The sequence below is a fragment of the Spinacia oleracea genome, chromosome 4 (genome assembly GCF_020520425.1).
Source record: "Spinacia oleracea cultivar Varoflay chromosome 4, BTI_SOV_V1, whole genome shotgun sequence".
NCBI lineage: Eukaryota > Viridiplantae > Streptophyta > Magnoliopsida > Caryophyllales > Amaranthaceae > Spinacia > Spinacia oleracea.
This window is the reverse complement of record NC_079490.1, coordinates 69,890,171-69,916,697: the sequence shown is the minus strand read 5'-3', so window position 1 is coordinate 69,916,697 and position 26,527 is coordinate 69,890,171. Positions and strand designations below refer to the sequence as shown.

The 26,527-nt window shown below is 34.3% G+C and overlaps 2 protein-coding genes across 7 annotated transcripts; one reads left to right on the top strand and one right to left on the bottom strand.

The window, feature by feature from the left end:
* Nucleotides 1–9,076: 9,076 nt before the first annotated feature.
* LOC110795602 (heme-binding-like protein At3g10130, chloroplastic) lies at nt 9,077–25,352 on the bottom strand. Of its 6 annotated transcripts, none has more exons than XR_008932547.1 (10): nt 25,050–25,352; nt 24,810–24,896; nt 19,668–19,738; nt 18,392–18,493; nt 18,197–18,298; nt 17,849–17,981; nt 15,756–15,865; nt 15,048–15,098; nt 12,416–12,453; nt 9,077–10,923 (listed from the first exon to the last, which is right to left on the bottom strand). XR_008932547.1 is itself a non-coding variant. In XM_056843162.1 (9 exons), exons 1-8 carry the CDS (start codon nt 25,231–25,233, stop codon nt 15,075–15,077), a joined length of 813 nt encoding a protein of 270 aa, XP_056699140.1. In that variant the 5' UTR covers nt 25,234–25,352; the 3' UTR covers nt 9,077–9,613; nt 15,048–15,074. The 6 variants fall into 6 exon arrangements, 3 of the variants coding, with proteins under 3 accessions (XP_056699140.1, XP_056699141.1, XP_021856316.2); XR_008932548.1 differs by having other exon boundaries at nt 9,077–9,613; XR_008932549.1 differs by having other exon boundaries at nt 9,077–9,543.
* LOC110795603 (uncharacterized) lies at nt 9,178–9,648 on the top strand. The gene has a single exon (XM_022000625.2). It carries the CDS (start codon nt 9,178–9,180, stop codon nt 9,646–9,648), a length of 471 nt encoding a protein of 156 aa, XP_021856317.1.
* Nucleotides 25,353–26,527: the final 1,175 nt, after the last annotated feature.

Sequence of the window (26,527 nt, the reverse complement as noted above, 5' to 3'; positions counted from 1 at the left end):
AAAGGAAAATACGATAAGAACTGTTGATTTTACAATTAATAATAGAACTATGGTCACTACCAAATATTAGATTGGACATGACCAACCAATCCATCAGTGTAGTGAAGATTGGCAATGACCATGTATATTATTGGTAGTTACCTAAATTAATTTGGGCAAAGCTACACGTATGTTTTCGATGGACTTCTTTACATAGGCCCAAGCCCAAATTCACATCACACCACCTTTTAATCTCAGGTATAAATATTCTATAACCCTAACTAATCAATCCTCACCACTTCTCCAGCCACCATCACACATTTTCTCTCTCTCTCTCTCTCTCTCTCTCTCTCTCTCTCTCTCTCTCTCTCTCTCTCTCTCTCTCTCTCTCTCTCTAAAATTCTAAGCTCTCAAGGAGATTTCGGGCATCATATCCTCACTATCACCAACAAAAGCTATGAACATAGAGATTCAAATCGCAATTTAGATTTTTATATTTAATTTGATTGTACTTTATCATTTAGATCTGAAATTTTATTTGGTTTTATGTTTATGAGTATTAAATTCATAAATTTTCAAGTTAATCCTTGTATATTAACTCATGGATTTTTGAATGAATTTCTTTGAGCTTGTCTTTGCAATTTTAGTATGGATTTATTCTAATTTGTTAAAATTCTTGGCATTTTTCAAGGTTTTTATTGATTTATGTTTCAGATATAGGTGTTACTCAATTCTACTAACTACCCATCTCTAGATTCAAACGATATTTTTTTTTGAATTCAACTATTCCTCCAAATTTTGAAGCCAAGAAAGCTACTGTGAGTATGAGGAATAATTTGATTAATAGTGCATTAAAATGAAAGAAGACGACGATAATTGTTGGATTTGAAATTAATTATAGAAATGTGGTCATTACCAAATATGAGGTTGGACATTACAAACAGATCATCACGTAGTGAAGATTGACAATGACCATACATATTACTGGACATGACCAAGCATAATTATTAATTTTCTTGGTTTTAATGCATAAATAAATTATATAATTACGAGTTAAAATGAATAAAAGGTATAGTAAAATATCCTAGAAAAATTAAGAAGTATTTATATTTCGAATTTGTTTAAGGTAAATACCAACAATGCAGATGGACATTACCAACACACAAAGTTAAGAACAAAGTCATTATTCGTGTTTTAGTAATTTCAAAATTTTAGAGAACCGCCAAGATAATTGAATTTGAGGCACTTAAATTTTGAGCATCTGCCAATCGCACGTGCGTGTACTTTTTGTCACAGTAAGTTAAGATAACTACCAACAACTTAGATGGAACTATCCAAAGCAAGATATAATTGACATTTTGATGGCTAAAATATTGGTAATGTCCATATATGTTGTTAGTAGTTACCATGAATACTTTTTAGATCTAAGTATTTCAAAATAAGTGTTTTTCCAAATTTATTTTCAATTAATATACTTCAATTAATATGCAAAACCAATATATGATTTACATTTCGAATCATTTACAATAAGAGAGAAAATGAGTCGATACTTTCACGTACTACTCGCAAACAAGCTCGGATAAAACTCATCCAAACTCGTTTGTTAAGTTAAATGAACCAAGCTCGAATAATTAATTATCGACTCATTAACGTTCTTGAACAATTCGTTTGAATTCGTTTATAAGCGTTCCGTGTTTAATTAAATTGAAATTAAAGTCCTTGTTACTATTAAAATTTAGCCATGGTTTTTATGTTGAAATATTGAAGAACCTTGCATTAAATACAATGAAATATTTTAATAAACTCGATGAAACTAAGCAATTGTTCTAACTCTTGTTCTTAGAAAGTATCGACTCATTTGCCCCCCTATTTTAAATGATTTGAAATGTAAATCATATATTGGTTTTGTATATTAATTGAAAACAAATGGGAGAAAAACACCTATCTTGAAATAATTAGATCTGAAAAGTATTCATGGTAACTACTAACAACATATATGGACATTACCAACATACTAGCCAACAACAATGTCAATTATATATTGTTTTGGATAATTTCCATATATGTTATTGGTAGTTACCTTAACTTACTAAGACAAAAAGTACACGAACTTACAATTAGCGGTTCAACAAATTTAAGGTCCTCAAATTCAAGTATTTTGGCGGTTCTCCAAATTTTGCATCTACAATTTTTGTTAAAAACCCAAATCTTTCTCTCTCCTCACAAAATTTAACAAAAATTTTCTCTCTCCTAAATTCCTCAATTTTCTCTCTCCTAAAATCCCCAAATTTCTCTCTCATTTAAAATTCCCAAAATGTTTTCTCTCCTAAATTCATCAAACAATTTCCCTCTCCTGAAATTTTCCAAAGTATTATTAACTCAAATTAATTTTCTAAAATGAATTTATGTTTTTAATTTACAATTTCAATATGCGTGGTGAAGCTCACTACTAATTTTCTTTGAATTTGCGTGGTTGGAGGTTCATTCTGGTTGTCCCAAAATTTAGATCTAACTATTGCAAACTTAGTTTACGTGTATTTGTTTTAGATTTGTAAATAAGGTTGTAGTATAGATCTAGCTTCTTAGGAATTTTTTTGGAGTTTACAACTATTTCTCTGAACTTTAAGGCCATTGAAGCTACTGCATACTGAGAGTATGAGGGAGAAGATGATGAACAATGCGTTGAAAAGGAAAATACGATAAGAACTGTTGATTTTACAATTAATTATAGAACTATGGTCACTACCAAATATTAGGTTGGACATGACCAACCAAGCCATCAGTGTAGTGAAGATTGGCAATGACCATGTATATTATTGGTAGTTACCTAAATTAATTTGGGCAAAGCTACACGTATATTTTCGATGGACTTCTTTACATAGGCCCAAGCCCAAATTCACATCACTCCACCTTTTAAGCTCAAGTATAAATATTCTATAACCCTAACTAATCAATCCTCACCACTTCTCCAGTCACTACCAACAACATAGATGGAAACTGCCCAAAACAAGATATAATTGAAATTGTTGTTGGCTAGTATGTTGGTAATGTCCATATATGTTGTTAGTAGTGACCATGAATACTTTTTAGATCTAATTATTTCAAAATAGGTGCCTTCTCCCATTATGGAAAACCAATATATGATTTCCATTTCAAATTGTTCACAATAGTGGAGCAAATGAGCCGATACTTTCGCGAATTACTCGCAAACAAGCTTGGTCAAAACTCATCCAAACTCATTTGTTAAGTTAATAAACGTACAATCTTGAACAAACTCGATTATTGTAATTGAATAAAGCTCGAACAACTTCATTATCGACTTGTTAACATCCGTGAACAATTCGTTTGAATTTGTTTTTAAGCGTTCCGTGTTTAAATTGAAATTAAAGTTCTCGTTACTATTAAAATTTAGCAATAATTTTTATGTTGAAATATTGAAAAACCTTGCATTAAATTAAATGCATATATAATTTTATTTATAAAGGTAGTTTCAGGTAGTTTATTTTTAGCAAAGTTGATTAAAACTAAGTAATTATTCCGATTCTTGTTCTATAATATAGCCTTGAAAACCCATATTTACAAAAAAAATTAGAATATGATATGCAATGTGCAGTGTTAGACATGAAATAGAAATTGAAACATCATTATTGAACATAAGGTTGGACATGACCAAACAAACATCATTATTGAACATAAGGAAAAAAAGGGTTACATCAAGTATATGTAAAAAATAAAAACATAAAAAATAAAAAGAACAAAATGGTTCTTAGTTATAAAATAGTTTAAGGTAACTACCAACAATATAGACGGACATTTACCATAACATATTTTCAACAATATTGTCAATACTTAGTTCTAAAAATAGTTTAAAGTAACTACCAACAATATAGGCGGACATTTACCATAACATATTTTCAACATATTGTCAATACTTAATTCTAAAAACAGTTTAAGGCAACTACAAACAATTGGGTGTCATCCAAAAAAGGGAAAAAAAGGTCCCATCAAGAATCGAACCTCAAACCATGTGGTGTCAAGATTAGGAATTTAACATGCTCATAACCACCAAGACAGAATTGTCTTCATGTCACTTGGTTGCATGATTTAAATTATAAACATAATATAAACTGGGGGATTTAAAAAAAACTTTGGGCCCTAATTAGCCCAACCCGGTTAGAGAAAACAACCACCACCACTGCAACTGTCGGCCGCCGCCGCCGAGTCACCGTCGCGAGGCCGCGACCCATACCCCTCCGTCGCACCGGAATTAAGCCCCTTTTCACCCAGTCAAAGCCAGAAACTCGCCTCTCACCCAACGCCGCGCCCAAACGCCTGTAAACCCTCTAAAGTCGCCTCCCACCCCAACCGCGACCACCACCTGCTTATGTCGCTACCCACAACCCCTCTCCCCACGCCCACGCACGCTGAGCAGCGGCGCCCAGTGCCCATGACCACACTGTGTCCCCAGCCACGTCGATCCCCCCACCCGCGTCGTCGCACCACCCACCAGGAGAGAGAAATTTCAAACCCCCATTTTTTATTAAGTTTGCCTAATTTTCTCTCTCCTAATTTTTAATAATATTATAACGCAATTCAAGCTCACGCAAATTGAAATTATAAATTAAAAACTTAAATTTGTTTCAGAAAAATAATTTGAGTTAAAAATACCTTGGGAAATTTTAGGAGAGGAAATTGTTTGGTGAATTTTAGGAGAAAGAAAATTTGGGGGAATTTTAGGAGAGAGAAAGTTGTGGGAATTTTTTGTGAGGAGAGAGAAAATTTTTGGGTTTTAACAAAATTGAGAGATGAAAATTTTGGAGAACCGCCAAAATAATTGAATTTGAGGAACTTAAATTTGGAGGAACCGCCAATTGTGCGTGCGTGTACTTTTTGTCACAGTAAGTTAAGGTAACTACCAACAACTTAGATGGAACTATCCAAAGCTAGATATAATTGACATTTTTGATGGCTAGTATATTGGTAATGTCCATATACGTTGTTAGTAGTTACCATGAATACTTTTTAGATCTAAGTATTTCAAAATAAGTATTTTTCCCTATTCGTTTTCAATTAATATACTTCAATTAGTATGCAAAACCAATATATGATTTACATTTTAAATCATTTACAATAGGGGAGCAAATGAGTCGATACTTTCGTGTACTACTCGCAAACAAGCTCGGTTAAAACTCATCCAAACTCGTTTGTTAAGTTAATAAGCAAACTTGAACAAAAATGTAAGCTTGTTAAGTAAATGAACCAATCTCGAACAATTCATTCTCGACTCATTAACGTTCTTGAACAATTCGTTTGAATTCGTTTATAAAGCGTTCCGTGTGTAAATTGAAATGAAAGTCCTTGTTAATATTGAAATTTAGCCATGGTTTTTATGTTGAAATATTGAAGAACCTTGCATTAAGTCAAATGAAATATTTAATAAACTCGATGAAACTAAGCAATTGTTCTAACTCTTGTTCTAATTTAGCCTTGAAAGCCCATATTTACAATATTTTAAGAATATGAGATGAAATGTCCATTGTTAAACATGAAGTAGAAATTTAAACATCAATATTGAACGGAGGAAGCAAATCACTAGTCAAAACTAGCTCAAAATCGGGTTTATTTTGTGAAGTTAAAAGTTTATTTTGTTTGACTTTTGTTCATGAACATGCTCGTTGATTTCGAGTTTGAGCTCGAGTTTGGACGAGCTTAGATGGAAATTTTATTTAAAGTTAGGGGTAAAAACCAAGAAAATAATGAAGAAGTATTTGGATCTAAAAGTTGTTTAAGGTAACTACCAACAACATAGATGGAAATTACCACGGCATAACCCAACAATAACGTGCGTATAAGGCCATGTAAGCTACTGGGAGTATGAGAGGAGAAGATGATGAATACTGTGTCGATACCTTTATTTATTATTTTGTAGCTTAATTAGTTTTATTTAAGATTTTTATTCTTTTTTAACTCGTAATTATATACTTTTTATGCATTAAAACAAATAAAAAAATAATTAAGTTTATAAATTATATTTAAAACACAAATAAGAAAAATAAAAAAGTAATTAAAAGCTTAACAAATTAAGTTATAAATGAAAATTAAAATGTAAAAAGAAAAATAAGGATGGATACTATGTACATTGTGTTTGGATACTATCCATGGATGATGAAGGTAATATCCATAAGAACATAAGGATGGTAACGCACATCATAAGAAAATGGTTAATACTTAGTTCTAAAAATAGTTACGTTTTGGTAATGTCCTTAAATTTTCTTGCAAGTTACCTCAAACAAATTATTATAATATAAATTTTTAAAACATTAATCTCACGAGTGATTCACTTTTCAAGTTAATCTCTCTATGCCCAAGAGATTATATTTATTGAAATAAGATAATAGTTAAAAGTTTGATATTTAATTAAAAGAATATTAAAAGTAATTTCCATAAGATTTATCTTTTTATTTTAGAATATATAAGTAAATGTAAAAAATAAATATATAAAAAATAAAAATAAATAAAAATGGTTAATACTTAGTTCTAAAAGTAGTTTAAGGTAATTACCAACAATATAGACGGACATTACCATAACATGTTTTCAGCATATTGTCAATACTTAATTCTAAAAATAGTTTAAGGTAACTACCCACAATATAGACGGACATTTACCATCGCTAAAATCAACAACAATGTCCATCTACATTTTCGTTTTAGATAATGTCCTTATATTTTCTTGCAAGTTACATCAAACAAATAGATTACAATATAAATTTTATAATATTAATCTCACGAGTGATTCACTTTTCAAATTAATCGCTATATGTCCAAGAGTTTATATTTATTGAAATAAGATAATAGGTACAAGTTTGATATTTAATTAAAAGATATTAAAAATAATTTTGTAAGAATTATCTTTTATTTTAGAAGATATAAGTAAATATTAAAAAATAAAACATAAAAATAAATAGGAAAGAAGATGGTTATCAAGTAAATGTCAAAAATAAAAACACAAAAAATATGTTTGATATTTAATTAAAAGAATATTAAAAATAATTTAGGTAAGATTTATCTTTTATTTTAGAAGATATAAGTAAACGTCAAAAAATTAAAAGGAAAAAAGATGGTTATCAAATAAATGTCAAAAATAAAAGCACCAAAAAAAAAATACAAAAAAAAAAAGAGTTCATCAAGGTTGAACCTCAGACCATCTGGTTACAATTCAACATGTTCATAACCACCAAGACAGAATTGTTTTTATGCTATTAGTTGCAAATTTTTATTATATACTTATAATAAACTGGGAGACTTTAAAGAACTATGGGCCTAAATTTAGCCCAACCCGATTAGGGTTTCCAGCCACCCCGTCGCCGCCCCCCTCCCCGTTGCAGTCACGTCGAAGCTCTCTCTCCGTCGTCGCCCCCCTCCCCCTTCGCATCCCCTTCCCGGCGCCCACCCCTTCCGTCGCGCCCCTCCCCTTCACAACCACCTCCATCCACCCTTGACTCCTCCCTCCTCCCCCTTCACAGCCACCTCCATCCACCTTTGACTCCTCCCTCCTCCCCCTTCACAACCACCTCCTTCCCGTTGCAGTCCCCAACTCGCAGCACGACGCCAACCGTGCTTACCTGCCGGACCCATTCACGCGTGGTGGTCCGGCGACGGGTTGGTTAGAGGAGAGAGAAATTTATAAAACCCATTCTTAATTAGATTTGGCTAATTATCTTAATTATCCTAACTATTAATTTTTACATTTTTGCAAAATACAAATAATTAATTTTGGGAAATTCAGAAATTATAAAAACTATTTTTATAAAAGAAATAGTGTATTTAAATTTAAAGATAAAAATAATAAAAATATATTATTTATATTAAATTTAAAGGTAAAGAAAAGCTTTTTTTGTGGCCCATATTAATTCTAAGCAATGGTCATTTTTAAGATGACCATGATAGAATCATCCGTAAAAAATACTCCAGTGTACAATAAATTCATCCTTCTCTTTTGTTTGGGTTTTACAGCCCAAAGTTTTATAAATAATGAGAGATGAAAACATACTTTGAAGCTTTTACCGACCAAGATCAAATAGGAGACTTTGTAACTCTGCCTCTCCTCAAGCAAGAGCTCTTAATCCAATGAACTTCAATTTCTCTATAACAAAAAGAGAACGCCCCTTCTAAGATAGTCAAGTTTACAAAACAATAGTCAAGCAAAGCAGGCTATATGCAACCGCCCACTAACTGATTAACCTTAGTGGTTCTGGAATATACAAAACCCAATCATAACAAAAAATTATAGGCCATACAGTGAATTCCATAACCATCTCCCACTTGCTCCGCAATGATAAATTACAACAAAATTACCAAATTACGCGCATCTTAATTATTTATTGATTCACAACCATCTAAAATTGTAATATACCACCACAGTCACTTAACTTAAGGTGCCATATCTAATTATCTAGGACAAGTACATCGCAACCAAACAAAGTATTATAACCAAAAAAAATGTTGTACCAACGACATCATACTTTCTCCGATTTTTAATACTCGCAACATTTATGATTTTTACAAATTCACATATTTTACTTTGACTATTATTAGTGATTTATACGTAAGATAAAACATAATCGTGTGGAATCTTATTAGATTCGTCTTAATGTGTATTTTCAAAATATTAAATTTTTATAATTTTTACTTAAAGAGAATTAAAGATATTAATAATTAAAATTATGTATTAGTATTCGAGAAAATGACAAACATTGCGATTAAAAAAAAGGAAAATCGGAAGTATAAACTATCACCGCAAACTATCCAAAATATCGCCACGTGCCATGGAAAATTTTCTATCAAGGATTGGATTGTTTGCCAAAAGTAAAGTAGTAAAACTGAGTTTTATAAGAGAGTAATGACAAAAGAGCATGTTGTTGCACAACTTACATCGCTAGTGCTTTATGATGAGAAAATTCAGTGTCTCGAGCAAGTCGCAATCACTTCCACAGAAAGTGAGCAATAAACAGAAATTTAGTCCAACACAAAACCAACCAAATTAATAAGTGGGGTCAGACGAAATCAGATTTGTATAAAAAGCACTTGCACACTAGCCTTTAAAACTTGTAAAAACACATAGCATGATAGCATACTAGTTTAATAGTTCACTGAGAACAAACAATCTCTCCAATAGCTATACATAAAGCTGTTTAAGCCATGGGAAACTGTTTAAGATCACAAGGAAATCTAGTACAAATTTTGAAACCTGATGGTAAAATCCTTGAATACAAAGCGCCCGTAAGAGTGAACGACGTGTTATCAGGATTTCAGGGATATGGACTGTCAGATAAACTTCCAGTCCTGCAGTATTTGAAGCAGAATATCGAATTGGTGGCTGGTCGCCTATACTACCTTATACTTCTTCCGACTCAATCTCCAAAAATTAAAAAAAGGGTAAGTTTTGCTCAACCAGAGAAAGTGGAAGAAAGCAAGAGCCAAGACACGAGTTTAACCATTAAGTTGGTTATCAGCAAGCAGGAGCTGAAGGAGATGCTAGAAAATGGAGCTTTCTCACTGGATGAACTAGTTTCCAAGCAACAGAATGATACATGTCCAACAGATGAAGAGAGTTATGGAAACAAGACATGGATGCCTGCTTTGAAAAGCATTAGTGAAGTAGACTGTTAAATACATTTGTAATTAGTAAATGAAATTTGACTTATTTTTCTTTCACAAGTATAGTTCACCAAAAGATAATTATACTTGTTCAAGCAAAATACATCAAAAACAAGGCTAGCTAGTACAATCTTTGCTCAAGGCAATTCACCAAAGTGAAACAACATACAATCATACATATCAATACAAAACATTCTGTTAACTAGTCTTTTTACTCTCAAGTGTTGCCTTTATCTCTATATAAACATCAATTAGCTACATGCCTAGTATCCAATACTGGTCATCTATGTTGCATGAAAACAAAAACAGGAGACAGTAGCACAGATGGATGTGGAATGTGATTTCCATACAATTAGAGAACACTTCAATACTAAACAATAAATCAAAATTATCATTTAGAAATCTAAACTTGTTTTGTTTGTAACTAAACAAATTGATTATAAACAAGATGATTAAGAGGGTATTAGAATTAGTTTGGTTTATTTTAGGAGATCATTAGAATGAAATGTCATTTTTCCACCAAATAATCCTTTAGGGGAAAACATGCCGGCAATTCAAAAGGAAAAAGGTTTTCTTCTTGAGATGCAGGAAAAGAAAATGTCACCTTCATAAGAGTTTTTGCGTGTCAGGTCAGATCATGTATATGAGTAGCACATAGTGAAGAACAACTAAAGCTGCAGTTCAGGGAGGCAACCATGTACATACTCCGTACTGAATAAGAAAGCGTCTGTCCTAGCCATAGATCTTCAATAATTAAGTCTAAAATTCACGCAGAGATAGAAGTTAAAATGGAAAGAGAATGTCATAACTCAATCTATCTATATTCTATTCCTAATTGGTTCCGCTACGTTGGTGCTAGACAACATGTCTTTCACCTGTCATGGCGACGACATTCCAGACAATTCAGCCTTTTAAGCAACTCTTTTTATCTTGGTTTTTTTTTCCCCTGAATCTCTTATTCTCTTATCCATGATACCCACTTTCTTAGTTTATTACTTCAGCACCTTTTCCTCCCGGACTCCACTGTACCAACTAAATTTTAAGAAATGTTTGAAAAGTCAGGCTTAACCAAAGGGGTAATGAAATTAGCGTATTGGGAGGACCAACTACAATCAACAGCACCGTTTTCAGGGCTTGTTCAGATGTACACTATCAAAGTATCAATCTAAAGTTCAGATGTACAGATGTATCTTATCCTTAACCAGCCTACACTTTCTAATGTTCCAAAACAAAATCAATCTAATCTACTTTGAGGAAAGATTAGTACGTTTACACCTTCAACAAATCCTGCCAAAAAGGAAATTCACAATAGATGGTGGTGACTGTTGATGCACAAATAAAAAAAGGAGAGGAAAATAAAGTATACGATCCTAACTCGATTGTACATATTCTTAAAAGATTATTCCAAATCCATTACTTATTATATGAGAAAATATCAGTATTAGGATTTAATATCATTTATATGTTCAATCTAGGTGAGAAGTTTGCAGTTTTTGCTGAAAAGCCAGAAAGTATCACCATCTTAGCAATTTAAAAAGCAAAAAGAGGCTTTAGTCTCTTCACTCCCCAAAAAAAATGAATAATACATCAAACGAGTCCCTATCACTTTATGCAAACTCAGATTTTTGCAAAGAGGCTGTCTTCATCATACCCTTGACCTAGAAAAGTATCAACTAGCACGATACTTCATAAGAAGCAATCACGGTCAAGAAAGTTGGATCAAATCCATTTTAATTTAAAGACAATAAGGGCATGCTTGGATTGAGGGTAGTGTATTAAAGGGGTAATAAAAGTCAAACTAAGGTAATTGAAGGTGATGCTGAGGGGATGAAGTGGTGGCAAATGAAACAAGCTAGTGTTGGCAAGAAGAAAATAAAAGGGAAGGGGGAACAAATACCCTCATCATGGGGGAAATAGTAACCCACCATCCCACTAGGGTGATTATTATCCTCATTTAGGGGGTAATTACTTCCCCCCTTCCTCCCTTCTCCTCACAACACCACCACTACCACAACTTCTCATCACAATACCACCACACCACCCTCCTTGCAACCACCTCAATTCACCTTCATTGTCCTTTTATCATGGTGGTTTTACTTTTATTACCCTCATAATCCATTACACCCAATCCAAGCGTGCCCTAAGAAAAGAAAGTTTCCAAGCAATGGCATGTTCAACACCCCTGAAAATGGATGGTTATGGTGAAGTCACCACAGATACTACATTACTACTTCCATTTTTTTTACTAGACACCACTATCAGCACCATGATATTGGTGGTTGACCAGGTCAGGCAATTTAATTTACCAGATACAAATTACTCATATATTCCCCCACCACAATCCTCATTATAGTAAACTCAGGAAACATTGGTTAAAGTAATTGTTTCTTTCATATTGCATTGCAATCATTTTACCTTGGACCCCTGAAGTAATACAGGGGTTTGACAGGATCAAGTACTTATCATCGGATAAAGGCAACCAATTCTCTCTTTTTTCACCTGATTATTTTTTTCTTTCTATTTTACGAATCATTCACCTTGTGATTTCATATTATCTTGAATTTTATATTAGCACTCCATAATTAAACCCACTACTAGATTAATTTCAATTCAACTATTATTACAATGACATAAAATTTGATCATATTTTTTCTGTATTGAATACTGGAGTGAGTGGTTCATGAATTAAACATGACAAAAAAAAGTTCAATGAAGCCGTATGTGATAGGACAGAAAGAAATATTATAAAATGCAAACAATATAAACAAAAGTGGAATACCTATAAACCCCCTTGGCAACCATAAGAATTATGCTTATCTACCAGAGGAAAAAAAAGTAAGTCGGTAAAGAAATGAGAAAGCAAATACAAACAATGGTAAAATCCATCAAACAAAATAACATGAGCCTAACTAAATCTAAAACTATAAGCAAACATAGTGCCTTTTTAGTTGACGTAATAAAAATACGAAAATAAGAGGTGAAAACTGTATAGTTGGCTAAAATAAGCACTTTCTGAAACTTTGTGGAAGCAGAACTATTTGAAGCTCCCATAAAAATACATCCTGGGAACTGGGAAGTTCTTGTTCCCCCGGAGTTAAGTCTAACTTCTTGTGGGAAGTTTTACTTCCCATGATTAATCAAACAACTTTTGTCACTAAAATGAAATTACATGGGAAAATCAACTTCCTACATTCAACCAGATGACCTCTACATAGGACGTTTCTAGAAAATTGTTTTCCCAAGTAGTTCTAAATCCTAGGAAGAGCTAAAAGTTGTTTAGTAAATCATGAGAAGTATTACTTCTCACATAAAGTTTAACTTACCTTGGGGGACTAGGTAAGCAATTTCCTTCGTTTTGTGAGAAGTAGAACTAGCACACAGTGCTTTTGTGAACTGAGCTACTCCAAAATTTTCCACTTCCCAAGTTTCTTATATGTCGACAAGAAAGAACTTGCATAATTCTCAATCCTAACAAAGCGCTTAAGAGTAGGAAACTAATATTTGAATTCTTATAACAGGGGGAAATATCTATAGAAACACCTATTTGAATCACAGCCTGTGGGTCTCAAAAATCTGTTACTGCATAAATTTCCCTCAAAAGGGGGTTTAATACCATGAAACAATCTCAAACATATGACATGTTTCTGAATCTCCTGCTACTGACTCAAACGTCAAAAATCAAGGAGAAATTAGTGCATTCACTTGGTAGTTAATACTCTAACTCACTCTGCCAAGAAATATTCCCTTGTGTGCTTGTACAAATTCCTCAACGAAAATTTGTCATATTTTCTAAATAAGAAAGACCCCCACTTAGATTGAGTAGTAGAGAGAGGAAGGCAAATGACTATATTGAAGGGTGTTTGGTAACCATGTGGTGAATCCTTGATTGCGGTAATTGGAGTCTGAGTATTATTGGAATAACAAGAAAAAGTTCTTAATTATACTCAACTAATGAATTAGCACTTGTTTGGTTAGATGACTAAAATAGGCACCCTTAGGCCTTAGCCTTCTGATCCAGAAGGAGAAGTAGCCAAACAAGTCCCTTTTAGAATTGACTGTCACAGTGACCCAACTTCTCATAATTAAGGATTCATCGCGATTTCATTAAACTACCAATTAGGAATTTCCATCCACGCTGTTCTCTATCTCTCCACAATCCCAAAAAAGTTAGGGGCATACTTAGACAACCAATCAAAATATATTTCTTTTTAAGAGATATGACAACTGTGGTCCTGTGCACTGGCTGTATCCAACATCTTGAACTTTTATAAGAAGATGATTCCCAGTTTAGGATCTAATAGAGTCATGTCTAATTTATATACTGACGAGGAGGAATCCACAATTTGTTACACAATGTCTAACAGCCAAGATTTTCAGACTGCCTTTGCTAGCCTTGACTTAACCAGGTTATTGTAGCATACATTTTAACCAACCCACGCCCTACCACAGGTGAAACTCCTCTATTCATTGTTATCAGAAAATAAGGATGGAACGAAGGGGACAGTAATAAGAGGCTCTTTTTCTAAATCTCGATGAGGTGCACCAAGTCACCAACTGCAACGTACTGCAGCTGATGATAAATGCTAAAGAAAGCTCACATCACTGTTGGCACTGTTCTTGGCTGCTAATACTCGAATATGGCTAAATGAGGTTCTAAGCAGTTGAAAACAAATGTGATCAAGATCAAAATAAGTATCTAGATAATACAGAAAACAGCTTTTTTTTTGCCCCTTCATATATCCTCAAATATTACTTCTGGCAAGTAACAAAATCCAGATTTCAATGTACCAAGATCAATCCCAAAACTTGATATCAAACACAAGTTTCATTCTAGGAAGAACAGGTGCCACATAATTTGTGAGCTTAACAGTGTATTGGACTATTGGTGGGTGCACAGTGCAAGTTAATCTAAATTCAAAACTAGGCATCAGGCTTTGTCCACAAAAAGAAGCTGATCAAACAATTTTTAACCAGAATGGACTTAAGATCACTACTATGAGAGGAGCAGGAAAAACTGACAATATGAAGATAAATTTTGGGAGAAAACATAATTTGAAAATGAAAGTTGGTCCCATTCTGAAAGGTCGCATATTAGGGATCACATAGACTTTTCCTTCAGAAGAATCAACAACTTCCCGACTTCCTACATACACAATTAGTTCAAGAAATTATTTTTTCTGTTTTGCACTCTTGTACTACCTCTCCCACCCCAAATATAAATAAATACATAGATAAAAGGTAGGTGTACATTGAGCAAGATATTTTCAAGAATGTTCACTTATAATCGCAGGATAGTTTCCAAGGCATGATTTAAAGCAAGCTTAGCACATTGAAGCTCAAATTCAGTAGAAGGCATCATAATAGATTTTATAACTTTATTCACATTAATTAGTATAAGATAAACCATTTACCTCTTACGGAAGTCCAAGCAGTATTTTCTATGACTTTAGTACACAGCCACTCTGCTAACCAAATTCACAAGAGCCATAATTCAGTACGTCAAATAAAAAGCACAAAACACACTCAGGAAGGAAGTGAAGTTATTATAAATATATAACAGTAATAAAACCATCCAAGCTCCAGAAAATGCTTACAACTTATTGAGAAGCCTCAAAAGTTCTATTTTAAGGGCTTTCGAGTCATTTTACTGAGTTGACACTGGTAAGATGAAATGTTTACACAGCGTGGGGGTAATGATAAATTGATCATATTCAGAAAACTGTGCGATCTATATTACAAGATTAGCGTATATCTATACATCCACAGAACACTCTTACAATATTTTGTTCACCGTCAATAATGATCTGGTGCTGCTTCATTTCACGGAACCAGGAAGAGCTGTTAAGGATTAAAATTCCTCCTTTCAAGTTCTAGAGCAATTTCATTACGACGGGTAAATGGAAGTGTGAATGGTGGATTATACTGCAAAAAAACAATCTTTTAAATTCAAAACAACATTTTGAAACAAAACACTGCTTGTGAATATCATTGACCAACATCGTCCCTTCCTTATTTTCACTTAATCAGAGATGAATGTATTACTTATCCAAGAAAAGAGGAGGATATAATTCTTTTCTAACATTTCTACCAAAACAATTACAGAAACCCTATGGTATTACCTGTGCAACTTCCACTTCTGATCCCACTTTTACTCCAAACTCCAAGTCATTCTTCAACGCATCTCTCAGTTTTGACTCGCGTTGCTTGACTTCTTCATCAGTAACATAACCTAATTTCCATATAAGACAACAACTAAATTTCAGTAGTGAGTCATGACCGTGAAGGATATCGAGCATTGAACTATATTAGTTAAGCAAGTAGGCAAGAATTGCACAGAGAATCACACAAGAACTTTAATCTTAGCAATCAGGGTTTTAAACAACTAACAACATCCTATCGAGAAAGGCACACTCAAACCTAGTAACTCTCTTACATCACCCTAGAGTAAAGGTTGTGAACTACTTTGGCAATTCAACATCCCATTTTCTGGATATTTTCCTTGAGAAAAACCTTCTCTTGCAGATCATGCCAAACCCGGTTCATGGAATCTTTCTTCAATTTTATACGGTCTTTCCAACCTGTGCTACTGCTTAAGGTTTGGCTTCACTGCTTTACTGCTTCCTGCCAAGGGATCAATGAGTTAAGTTTCTCTGGCAAGATATAAAGTCACTTAACTGCACATTTCCCAATAGGCTACAGGCTACAGCTGTACTCTTTTCCCACAATCTGTTTAGTGGTATAGCTGTGAGAATCGCACCTTGGGGGGGTCTGTCGTCTGAGACTAGTAAAACAATTGGTAGTAAAGAAAATTAAGAAGAAACTTTTGTCTTTCAATCTTTCTCATCTCTGGAGTCTGGAGTCTGGAGTCACTATAGTCTGGACAGTGGACATTTTGACAGGCTCGTGCGTTGTTGAGGGAAATTTGGGATTGGACCAATGGAGCAAATTAAGTTCTGATCTGGGACTTAAAATAAGGTTTTCGAGCTTACCACTCCACTGTTAGGCCACGACAGCAGAGTACAATCCACATTTCCTCGAAGGTGGCTCCATGACCATCACCTCAATCACAACTGCAACTGAGATATAATTCCCTTGTTCTGATATGTATATAAATTTGAATTTATTTCAGAAGAAAATGGTTCTATTTGGTTGGACTGGAGAAACCAGTCCAGGTTAAATTTCTCAATACATACTTCATAAATGGCTGTGGACTTTAAAGAGATTTACACGACACCTATTTGTGAGAGTGAAAATGGTCGTACCAATGGTATGATAAGATATTAGAGATGGGGTGAGTAGGTATGGAAAAAAACCAACACTACTATATGAATAACATATTGGCCCACCAATAATGGGAGTATTAAGATCTATGCCAGTATCTAATACTAAGGTATTATCTAATACCCAATAAAAACAATAAGGAAAAGAAAAAGAAAAAAAAAAGGTGCCGTGCTGAAGGAGATGGTGATAGCAAACTGATTCTGGACCGTCGGACCGATACTGAGCAGAGGAAACCACCTTGAAAGAAGTTGGTGCTTTGTTAGGAGGGAAAGCAGAGTATATAAGGGAACTTTTTACTAAGGAGAAGGCTATAAGATAAATTAGTGGTTGAAGGGTCAGCTAGCACTTTGGCAATGCGCTAGAAAAGATTCATGGTGTAAGAGAAATTAGTTTTCCAATTCTTCAAGCAGGGTAAAAGGCTTATTTTTAGGAACCGCATTTAAGCAGTTGGATGACGCACTCTGTATGTAGAAAAAAATAAAAAAAGTACTCATCACAACAAAAATATTGCAGGAGCAATATTAACAAAAGAGTTGGAATGTTGCAGAACTTGTATACGGATGTATACTTTAAAAATGTATACTTTAAAAATATAATGCAGTAGATTGCACGAGATTTGGCATCTGAGAGAGAGAACAAGTTCCACTTATCCCAAAAGTATTTTCCATATTTTCGTCATTTTCCAGGCTGTATGAACTTATAAAAGGTTGTTCTTGTAGTATACAACACTCTAAACCAACCAGAACTATCAAATAAGCCCAACCCATGTAGTATAGAAACACTAATTATTTCTAAAAACATAACGCCATGTTTAGGCTGTATTCTCCAGCCATATGTCCAATTACACTGCCAATGACCACCTATCCGTCATAAAACTTAAGTTCAGTGACAAAAAATAGTATTAATTATTTCTCCTCGTTAAAGGGCATACCTGAAAAGGCAGCAACTGCAACTATTTTCTTCGGCACCTCAGTGATCCTCACATTTGAATCCTTTGGTTCGGGCAGATTGGAACCATATTTTGAAGACATGACAAAAGACATCTTCCACTCTTTACTCCCCACCTACAAGTTTGCAAGGGTTCCATAATTCCAGTTGCATAATGAGCTTGCAGGCAACAAATTTCAAAACCCAGCTCACTGTTCTGTGCTAATTATTGATTAATGCTAAAACTAAAAAGATCATTGTAGTTTCATGTTTTCTGACATGTAAAAATTCAAAAAATAAAAAAGTAAACGTATTGCACACCGCAAAAGATAGTATAATCACCAATTCTTACCCTCCTTGTAATCACAGGGGTCGTCATTTCCATTCTCTCTCCGTCAGAAGTCCTACGAGTGATAACAGGTGTTGTCATCTCCATCTTCTCATTTGGTATATTCTGACATAGTGATAGTCCACGTCAAGCTACAATGTCAGCTCAATGCAGTATACAAGTTATAAGAGTTAACCAGTCAAAAGAGCTGTTGAATACCTTACCGAACAGATACTCAGCTAACACGTTGAAGGACTGAGAAGGTCCAAAGAAATCAAAGCCTTCTTTCCCAGGCATGGTTGTCTCTGCTATAAAATAAGGCTAGTGCATTCAAAAACCTATAATTAGAAACACTACCTTATACGGTATGGAGAGAGAAAAAGCGAAGAAGGGAAGGGGACTGATGTTACCACGTTCACAGTATTCAAATTGCAAAACTGATGCTACCACATTCAAAATATTCAACTTTCATAATCAATGCTACAATAAAAAAAACAAGGGAAGTTTGTCAAAAACTACCTTTTAAAATCGCGTTTTTGTGAGAAACTACCTTAATAAAAAATATGTTTATAATTACCATCTTATAAAAAATTTATGTAGTAAGATACTAGCTTTGGCCAGATTATGAATGTTGACCCAAAATCCCAGAGTTGACTTTACCATGTGCATCTCACATGTAATTTAATTACCCTTTTTCCGTCGTGAGATGCCACGTGGTAAGTGCAACGCCTAATTTTTGAGTCAACATTCATAATCCTCCATATGTAGTATCTCAAAACATAAAAACTTTAGTTTCTTGCAAAAGTCCGATTTTGTAAGATAGTTTTTGACAAATTTTCCTAAAAACAATGTAGACCTTTGCAAATACAACTACCACACCGTAAATATTACAATTATACAATGGAAGCCTGGAAGGTGAAATTAGTTTCTCCCATCCAGTGAAATAGCTTCAACCATGAAAGATTTCAAACAGCTGAAATCCAACAGAAAAGGTGAAAATGGAAATATTTTCAGCAAAAGACAGCACCAAACACTATCCAACACAAGAAAAATAAAAGAAGATACAGAAAAGACAATAACCAAAGTCTAGGCTCTAAGCATCGACAAAGGAGGAAATAAAGAATATAAATCCTATGCTACCCTCCTCTCTTCTTAGCGGGAAAAAAAAACTGATACAGAAACCAGCATTTGTTTTCAAAATCATTCATTTTATTTCCACATACAAGCCCAACAGGCACAAATACATCTTAACAAAGAGTAAGTATTTATGCTAGGAGTGAAGATAAATGCTTCAACAAGTATGCACAGTTGCAACGTTCCCTCTAATCTGAATAATATATACTCATAGAACCCAAACAACGTGCAACATTATTTTACCAAAATATTATTTTGAAACAGTGTAAAAAAAAGATAACAAGGCACCTATGTGGCAAGTTGCCACTCTTAGGTATTATTTATCAACAAAGTAAAGATTGTAGCTTGGAAGTGTTAATACCTCAACTTCTCGGATCTCATACTCAGACTTCCGACTCAACACCTTAAAATTCACGGTCTCAAGGTCCGGAACTAGAAACAGGTAAAAGAACCAAATAATAGCTTTAGTGGAAAGATATATCAAAGCTAGTATAACTTATTATCTAAAAAAAATCCAATTAGTACAAAAATCATCAAAGTTAGTAATACTTGTTCACCAACGTAACTTTTGTTTGTGATCTAGAAATATAAACTGGACTACAAGAGTTAGTCACAAAATTATTTTGTTACCACTATGCACTAACGCCTAACGGCCTTGCACTCTTGCTGATGGCAATCCATTCACACAAGCGCAAATCCATCTAATGGAATCACTTCTTATTGTGAATATTTTTGTTTTCTTTCTCATACATTCCTTCAATATTTTATTCCTAGTTTAATCAATACTCCACAATCTTACTTTTAATTGATAGCCAACTGCCATTTCTGTAGAAATCTCAACATTAAGAGAACTCTTGATTTCTTAGAGTGTTGCTTCCACCAAAGAAACACCCTAGACCCTACCCTTTCTTTTATTCTCAAGAAACCTCCATTAACTAACTAAGGACAAATTTAGTAAAGAACCTCCTGTTGAAATTATAATAGAGATGCGAGAGGGGAAAGAATGTAGCAAAATTATACTATTTCATTCAATCCGATTAATAACATGTGTACAACTAGCCTTATATAGAGAAAGCATGTACATGAGAATGCTAAAATCAAGGGCCATAACCCACGATTCATGCCTAACATAATTTAACACTAACAAGATAATTGCTTTATTACAGGAACCAACTAATTGACTCATACTAGCCTAATTTGCGTACTAACATTCTAGACAAATTATCACTATAAATTAGGAACCTGATTTGAAGCAATAATTACAACATGCTCCCTTGCTTCAACTTTCACGGCCTTCACATTTTGACCTCGATCGAAACATAAATTCTCAAACACCTAATTATTTGACATACTTCTAGTCAAATTTCACAACATCTTGTTGACATTTCAAATTGTTATGCACATCTCACCACTTAAACAATTTTGTTGATGCACAATATCACCAACAACATATCTTTGGAGCACCTCTCTTCGCACGAACTTGTCAAGGAATTTTCTTCACCCATGATGCACATAATCATCATCAACAACAACTTTTTTTCTCAACCACTCTTGCCAAGTTGGCATGGTGGTTGCCCATTCATTCTTTTCTCTCACAAAACGGAAGATGGCTTGCAATGTCTTACTCTCATTCTATTTCTAGCCTTTTTAAAAAAAAAAAAAAAAAGATCTAACCTGAAGCTCTAGATACCATGTCGAAATTATAATAGAGATGAGAGAATGTAGCAAAATTATACTACTATTCCATTCAATCCGATTAATAACATGTTTACAACTAGCCTTATATAGAGAAAGCAAGTACATCACAATGCTAAAATCAAGGGCCATAACCCACGATTCATGCCTAACATAATTTACCACTAACAAGATAATGCTTTATTGTAGGAACCAACTAATTGAGTCATACTAGCCTAATTTGACCACGTACTAATATTCTACACTAATTATCACTAGAAATTAGGAACCGTGATTTGAAGCACTAATTCCAACACCTCCTGCAAGAATGTCCCACCATTCAACTCAAACTAAACTCGTCTAGCATGAGCATAACAAGCAATAGACAAATGGTATGTGGTGCATAGGTTATCAGGTTGCTAGATGAGCTTATTCCACTTAACAGAATAAGCCAAGATACAATCTCAAACTGTTCTTACTATCCACCTCTTGAAACACTATAACTAATACTGATCCATACTATAGTTTTTGTACCAACCTAGTAATCAATTGTTAGTTTTTTACCCTGCATCTGCTGAGTGAATCTCCTCAACTACATAGCTAAATTCTCATCGTTAAAAGTTCACTGATTTCTCCTGAGTGGATGATTTTCATAAACCAACAACATTTCAAATTCATGAAAATCAAATTTCCTAATGCAATAGTTATCATTGAATAAAAATAAAAGACCTGCTTTTGTAAAAAATTCTTCCAATTAGTAAAATGATCAACAGGAAAGGGTTAGCTAAGAGGAAAACTGAAAGAAGTACCAGTCATTAAAGCTTCTTCGAGATTTCGACTCTCTAATTGCTTCGGAACAATATGTTGGATACAATGCAAAGAGTGAGGTTAATTCTACCAGTTTGTGAAAATGGGTTTTGTCCCACATTGGTAGAAAAGTAAAGTGGGGTTTTCAAGAGTGGTATTTAATGAAAAGTCTTTTATCCCACATTGAAAGAAAATAAGATGCTTCCCTTGTTTAAATATAGGGAAGTGTTGTTTATACTTTGAAGTACTTCCCCTAGTGGTTTGGGCTAGAAGGGGCATCCCCACGAGCGCCGCCGACCGGTTCGATTCGTGGCACGTGCGCGGTGTGGTGAGGCCTCCTTTTTGGGCCAAGTCGTAACTGACGGTCCAGTTATTATGAGATCGTTCAGTTACGTAGCTCACTCCACAATCTTAATGACAGAATCATAACTGCCGCTTGGTTTACGCAAAACGGTTCCTTGATTCTTGCCTAAGTTTTGATTACCCAATTGAATTATGATTTTCAGTTTTCAAACATTTTCATTGCCTCAATAAAATCTGATTTTCGATTACAAAATAATCGTTGCATTATAATCATTTTTCGGGGGTCAGTTTCTGAACACCGAAAATTCAAACTCTCTCTTCTCTTATCTTCTCTTCTCCTATATTCTGAGCATTATTATGAGTTCCAAATTCCTCCTTAGTTGAGTGCACATTTCGGAGGAACGCTGCGTAAAATCTTTGGGGGCATCGCCATTCCCGATTGCACCATTGTCGGGCCAAATTTTGCTTCTAAGACAGTGTTTTATAATATGTCGCAGCTTTACATATATCAAATATTCGGCCCACATTTTATTAACATTTTCGGATTTTACGGTATTATTTCCTACAATTTAGAAGCAAAATTTTCCTACTGTAAAATCTAATTATGGACTCATCTCTTATCAAAACACTTCCCGATCTTTCAAAATTGGAACCTCTCGACGGCACCAATTACAGGCGATGGGCTCAAAAATTGCTGATCTTTTTTTAGCAGTTGGAGGTTGATTACGTCCTTGTTCAAGACTGTCATCAACGTCCTCTCACCGAGACATCTGATGCTGCCACTGCCACACCAAATGTTGATGAACAAATCGCCAAGTATGAGAAGCATAACAAGTTCGTTAGAGGTCACCTTCTCAGTCATATGGGTAACTCTCTTTTTAATCTTTTCATCAATAACAAATCTGCTAAATCTGTTTGGGAGACCTTGGAAAAGAAATATGGTACAGATGATGCTGGCAAGAAGAATTATGCTACGGGAAAGTGGCTACAATTCAAGATCATTGATGACAAGCCAATCATGGATCAAGTCCATGAGTACGAAAATCTGGTTGCTGATATTCTGGCAGAAGGTATGAAGATGTGTGAGGTGCTGCAAGCTAATGTTCTGATTGAGAAACTTCCTGATTCATGGTCCAATTGCTGCATTCATCTGAAGCCCAAGAAGAAAGATATGTCACTTGAAGAATTGGTCAGCCACATGAAGATCGAAGAAGCCAACAGATTGAAAGATAAGGATTCTTCTCCTTATGAACTTTCTGTTAAAGCTAACATTGTGGAATCTTCTTTCCCAAAATCTGACAGGTTTAATAAACAAAACAAGAATGCTGGAAATTTCAAGAAGAAGAATCAGAATACTATTCGAGGCAAGAAAGCTGGAGACTTCAAGAAAAATGGGAAGTCCGACAAGGGATCCGATGGCTGCTATGTTTGTGGTAAGTCAGGCCATAAGGCTTGACAATGCTACAACCGCAACAATGTTTCAAACAATGGCCAGAAACCGGATCAAACTAAGAATCAGGCTCATATTGCTGAAGATACAAATGAAATTATTGTTGCTGTAATTTTTGAAATTAATTTAGTTGATCATAAAACTGAATGGATTGTTGATACAGGTGCAACTAAGCACTTCTGTTCAGATAAGGAACTGTTTGCAGAATTCAAAGAAGCTACGGGAGGTGAACAGGTTTTTATGGGCAATTCAAGCAGTTCTGAGGTGCTTGGCAAAGGAAAAATTCTCCTAAAGCTGAATTCTGGAAAATCTTTATCTTTGCAAAATGTATTGTATGTCCCTTCTCTTCGGATGAACTTAATTTTTGGTGCTCTCCTTAACAAAGTTGGTGTGAAACTTGTTTTTGAGGGTGATAAACTTGTTTTATCTCGTAATGGGGAATTTGTGGGGAAGGGATATTTGTCTGGTGGTTTATTTATTTTAGAGACTGTATTTGTTGTTGATTTTATGAATAATAATTCTCCTTCTGCTTGCTTGAGTCTGTTGATCTTTGGCATGGTAGATTAGGACATGTCAAATACGGCTTTATGAAACGTTTACAAATTATGTCTTTAATTCCTAATTTGAATAGTAATGGTCAAAGTAAGTGTGAAGTTTGTGTTGAGGCTAAGCACTCTAGAACTCACTTTAAACCATTTTCTTCTAGACAAACTGAATTGCTTGAATTAATTCACTCGGACTTAGCTGACTTTAGGAATACCGAAAGTTGAGGCGGCAAACGGTATTATATCACTTTTGTAGATTACCATTCTAGATATACCAAAGTGTATCTTTTAAGAACTAAAGATGAGGCAGAACAAAATTATTAATTTATAAGGCAGAAGTTGAAAATCAATTAGACCGTAAGATTAAAAGGTTTAGGTATGATAGAGGTGGTGAGTATGGTACAACCTCTTTAAAGGAACTTTGTGAGCAAAATGGAATTATTCATGAATTTAGTACTTCCTATACTCCCCAACAAAACGGCATCTGCTGAGTGAATCTCCTCAACTACATAGCTAAATTCTCATCATTAAAAGTTCACTGATTTCTCCTGAGTTGATGATTTTCACAAACCAGCAACATTTCAAATTCATGAAAATCAAATTTCCTAATGCAATAGTTATCATTGGGATAAAAATAAAAGACCTGCTTTTGTAAAAAAAATCTTCCAATTAGTAAAATGATCAACAGGAAAGGGTTAGCTAAGAGGAAAACTGAAAGAAGTACCAGTCATTAAAGCTTCTTCGAGATTTCGACTCTCTAATTGCTTCGGAACAATATACTTGCTAGTTTCAGCAACAAAATCAGCCACAACTGCATGATCAAAGCGCATAAGCTACACATAAAATCAAAACCTAGAAAATTCCTGACTAAAAACGAAAAAATCAATTGAAAAGTATAGAATTTCGTTGAATTATAAACCTAAATCAGAAATATATTCAATTAGACAGAGAATTGGGAGTTAACCTCGTTGAGAGAGAGAAGCAGATTGTGAAGCGAGCGCGAAGAGGAGAGAGACGCGAGCTTCGAAGGCTGATATGGTTCTGCGCTGCTGCGGTTTCGAGGGAGGAGAACGAAGCATGGTGCGATCATTCGCCATTGATTTTACTGTTCTATAGACTATAGATATTGGCAGTTTTGCTGCTGCCATTTTGTTCTGCAGAGGGAGAAATAAAGAGCGCAACCAGGCCAGAATACGTGAAGATAGAGAAATGACGTTTCGATTACCGTTTGTGGTCTTAGCTAGCTAACGGTTTTCGGCATCTGAAATAAAATTTGCGGCAACCACGGTTATTTACGAGAGATATAGAATAAATGTTACCGAGTATCAGTGGCGGTGTCAAGAATTTTTCGTTAGGGTTCGGATTTTTTTTATTGTTTTTTAATTTAGTTAATTGATCAGATTTTTCAAAAACAGTAAATAAAACTAAAGCCCCTAAACTACTGAGATAGGTAGTATATTTTTTTTAAAAGAACAATAACTATAAAAAATAGAGAAACAAAAGATAAACAACACTAAAAGAATGGAAAAGCAAAGAATAATAACCAAAAGAAAAAGAGGAAGGAAATAAGCAAGGGGGGGTATTGATTAGATTCAATCCCGAGTATGCGTGGTATCATTGAGGGTTAAACATTGCGCCAACCCTCCTCAATATCAATAATTCTGCGCGCAATTGTATATAACCTGGATTTAATTTATTAACATTTCCAGATTCACGAAGTCCAGACTAAACCCCTACTGGCAACGCCACTGCGGAGTATACATCAAAGTAAGTATAAATGTCACTTGAATGGTTTTCATAAACAATATCATTGAAGCAATATTCCTGATCTTCAATTTCATTTTGTTCTTACCAAAATAATCTAAACCATTGAAATTATTTGTATTTTATTTATTTCATATAATTTCATAAATCATTTTCTAAATGTTTCATAACTCATTTAAATTATTTTCTATATTTTATGAAATTACTTGTAATTTATTTTGGAAACTAATATTGAAAATAGAAAATAGGTTGGGTTTTTTTTTTTTTTTTTTTACTGTTCATTCTCCCTCCTCCCTTCTTCTTCTTCCTCTCGTTCTTCATTCAGGTTCTTCATTCATTTTTTTGTACTTCTTCATTCTCTTCTTCCTCTGTTTCTCCCTCCTCCCTTCTTCTTCCTCTCACGTGCTTCATTCTTCATTCTCTTCTTCTTTTCTTCTTCAATTTTTTCTTCCTCCGTTCTCTATTCATTATTTATATTCTTCTTCCTCCTCTGCGGTTCATGTAACGGGTCGTTCTTCATTCTCTTCATTAACTATTCGTTATTTCTCCTTCCTAAACCTTGTTTCTTCTTCCTCTCCTGTTGTTATTTCATGGAATGGCGATTCGAAAATTAAACCCAGTATTTCTTGGAATGCTAACGGATATGTGTGGCGTAAGCAAGAAAGCTTACATTCGACG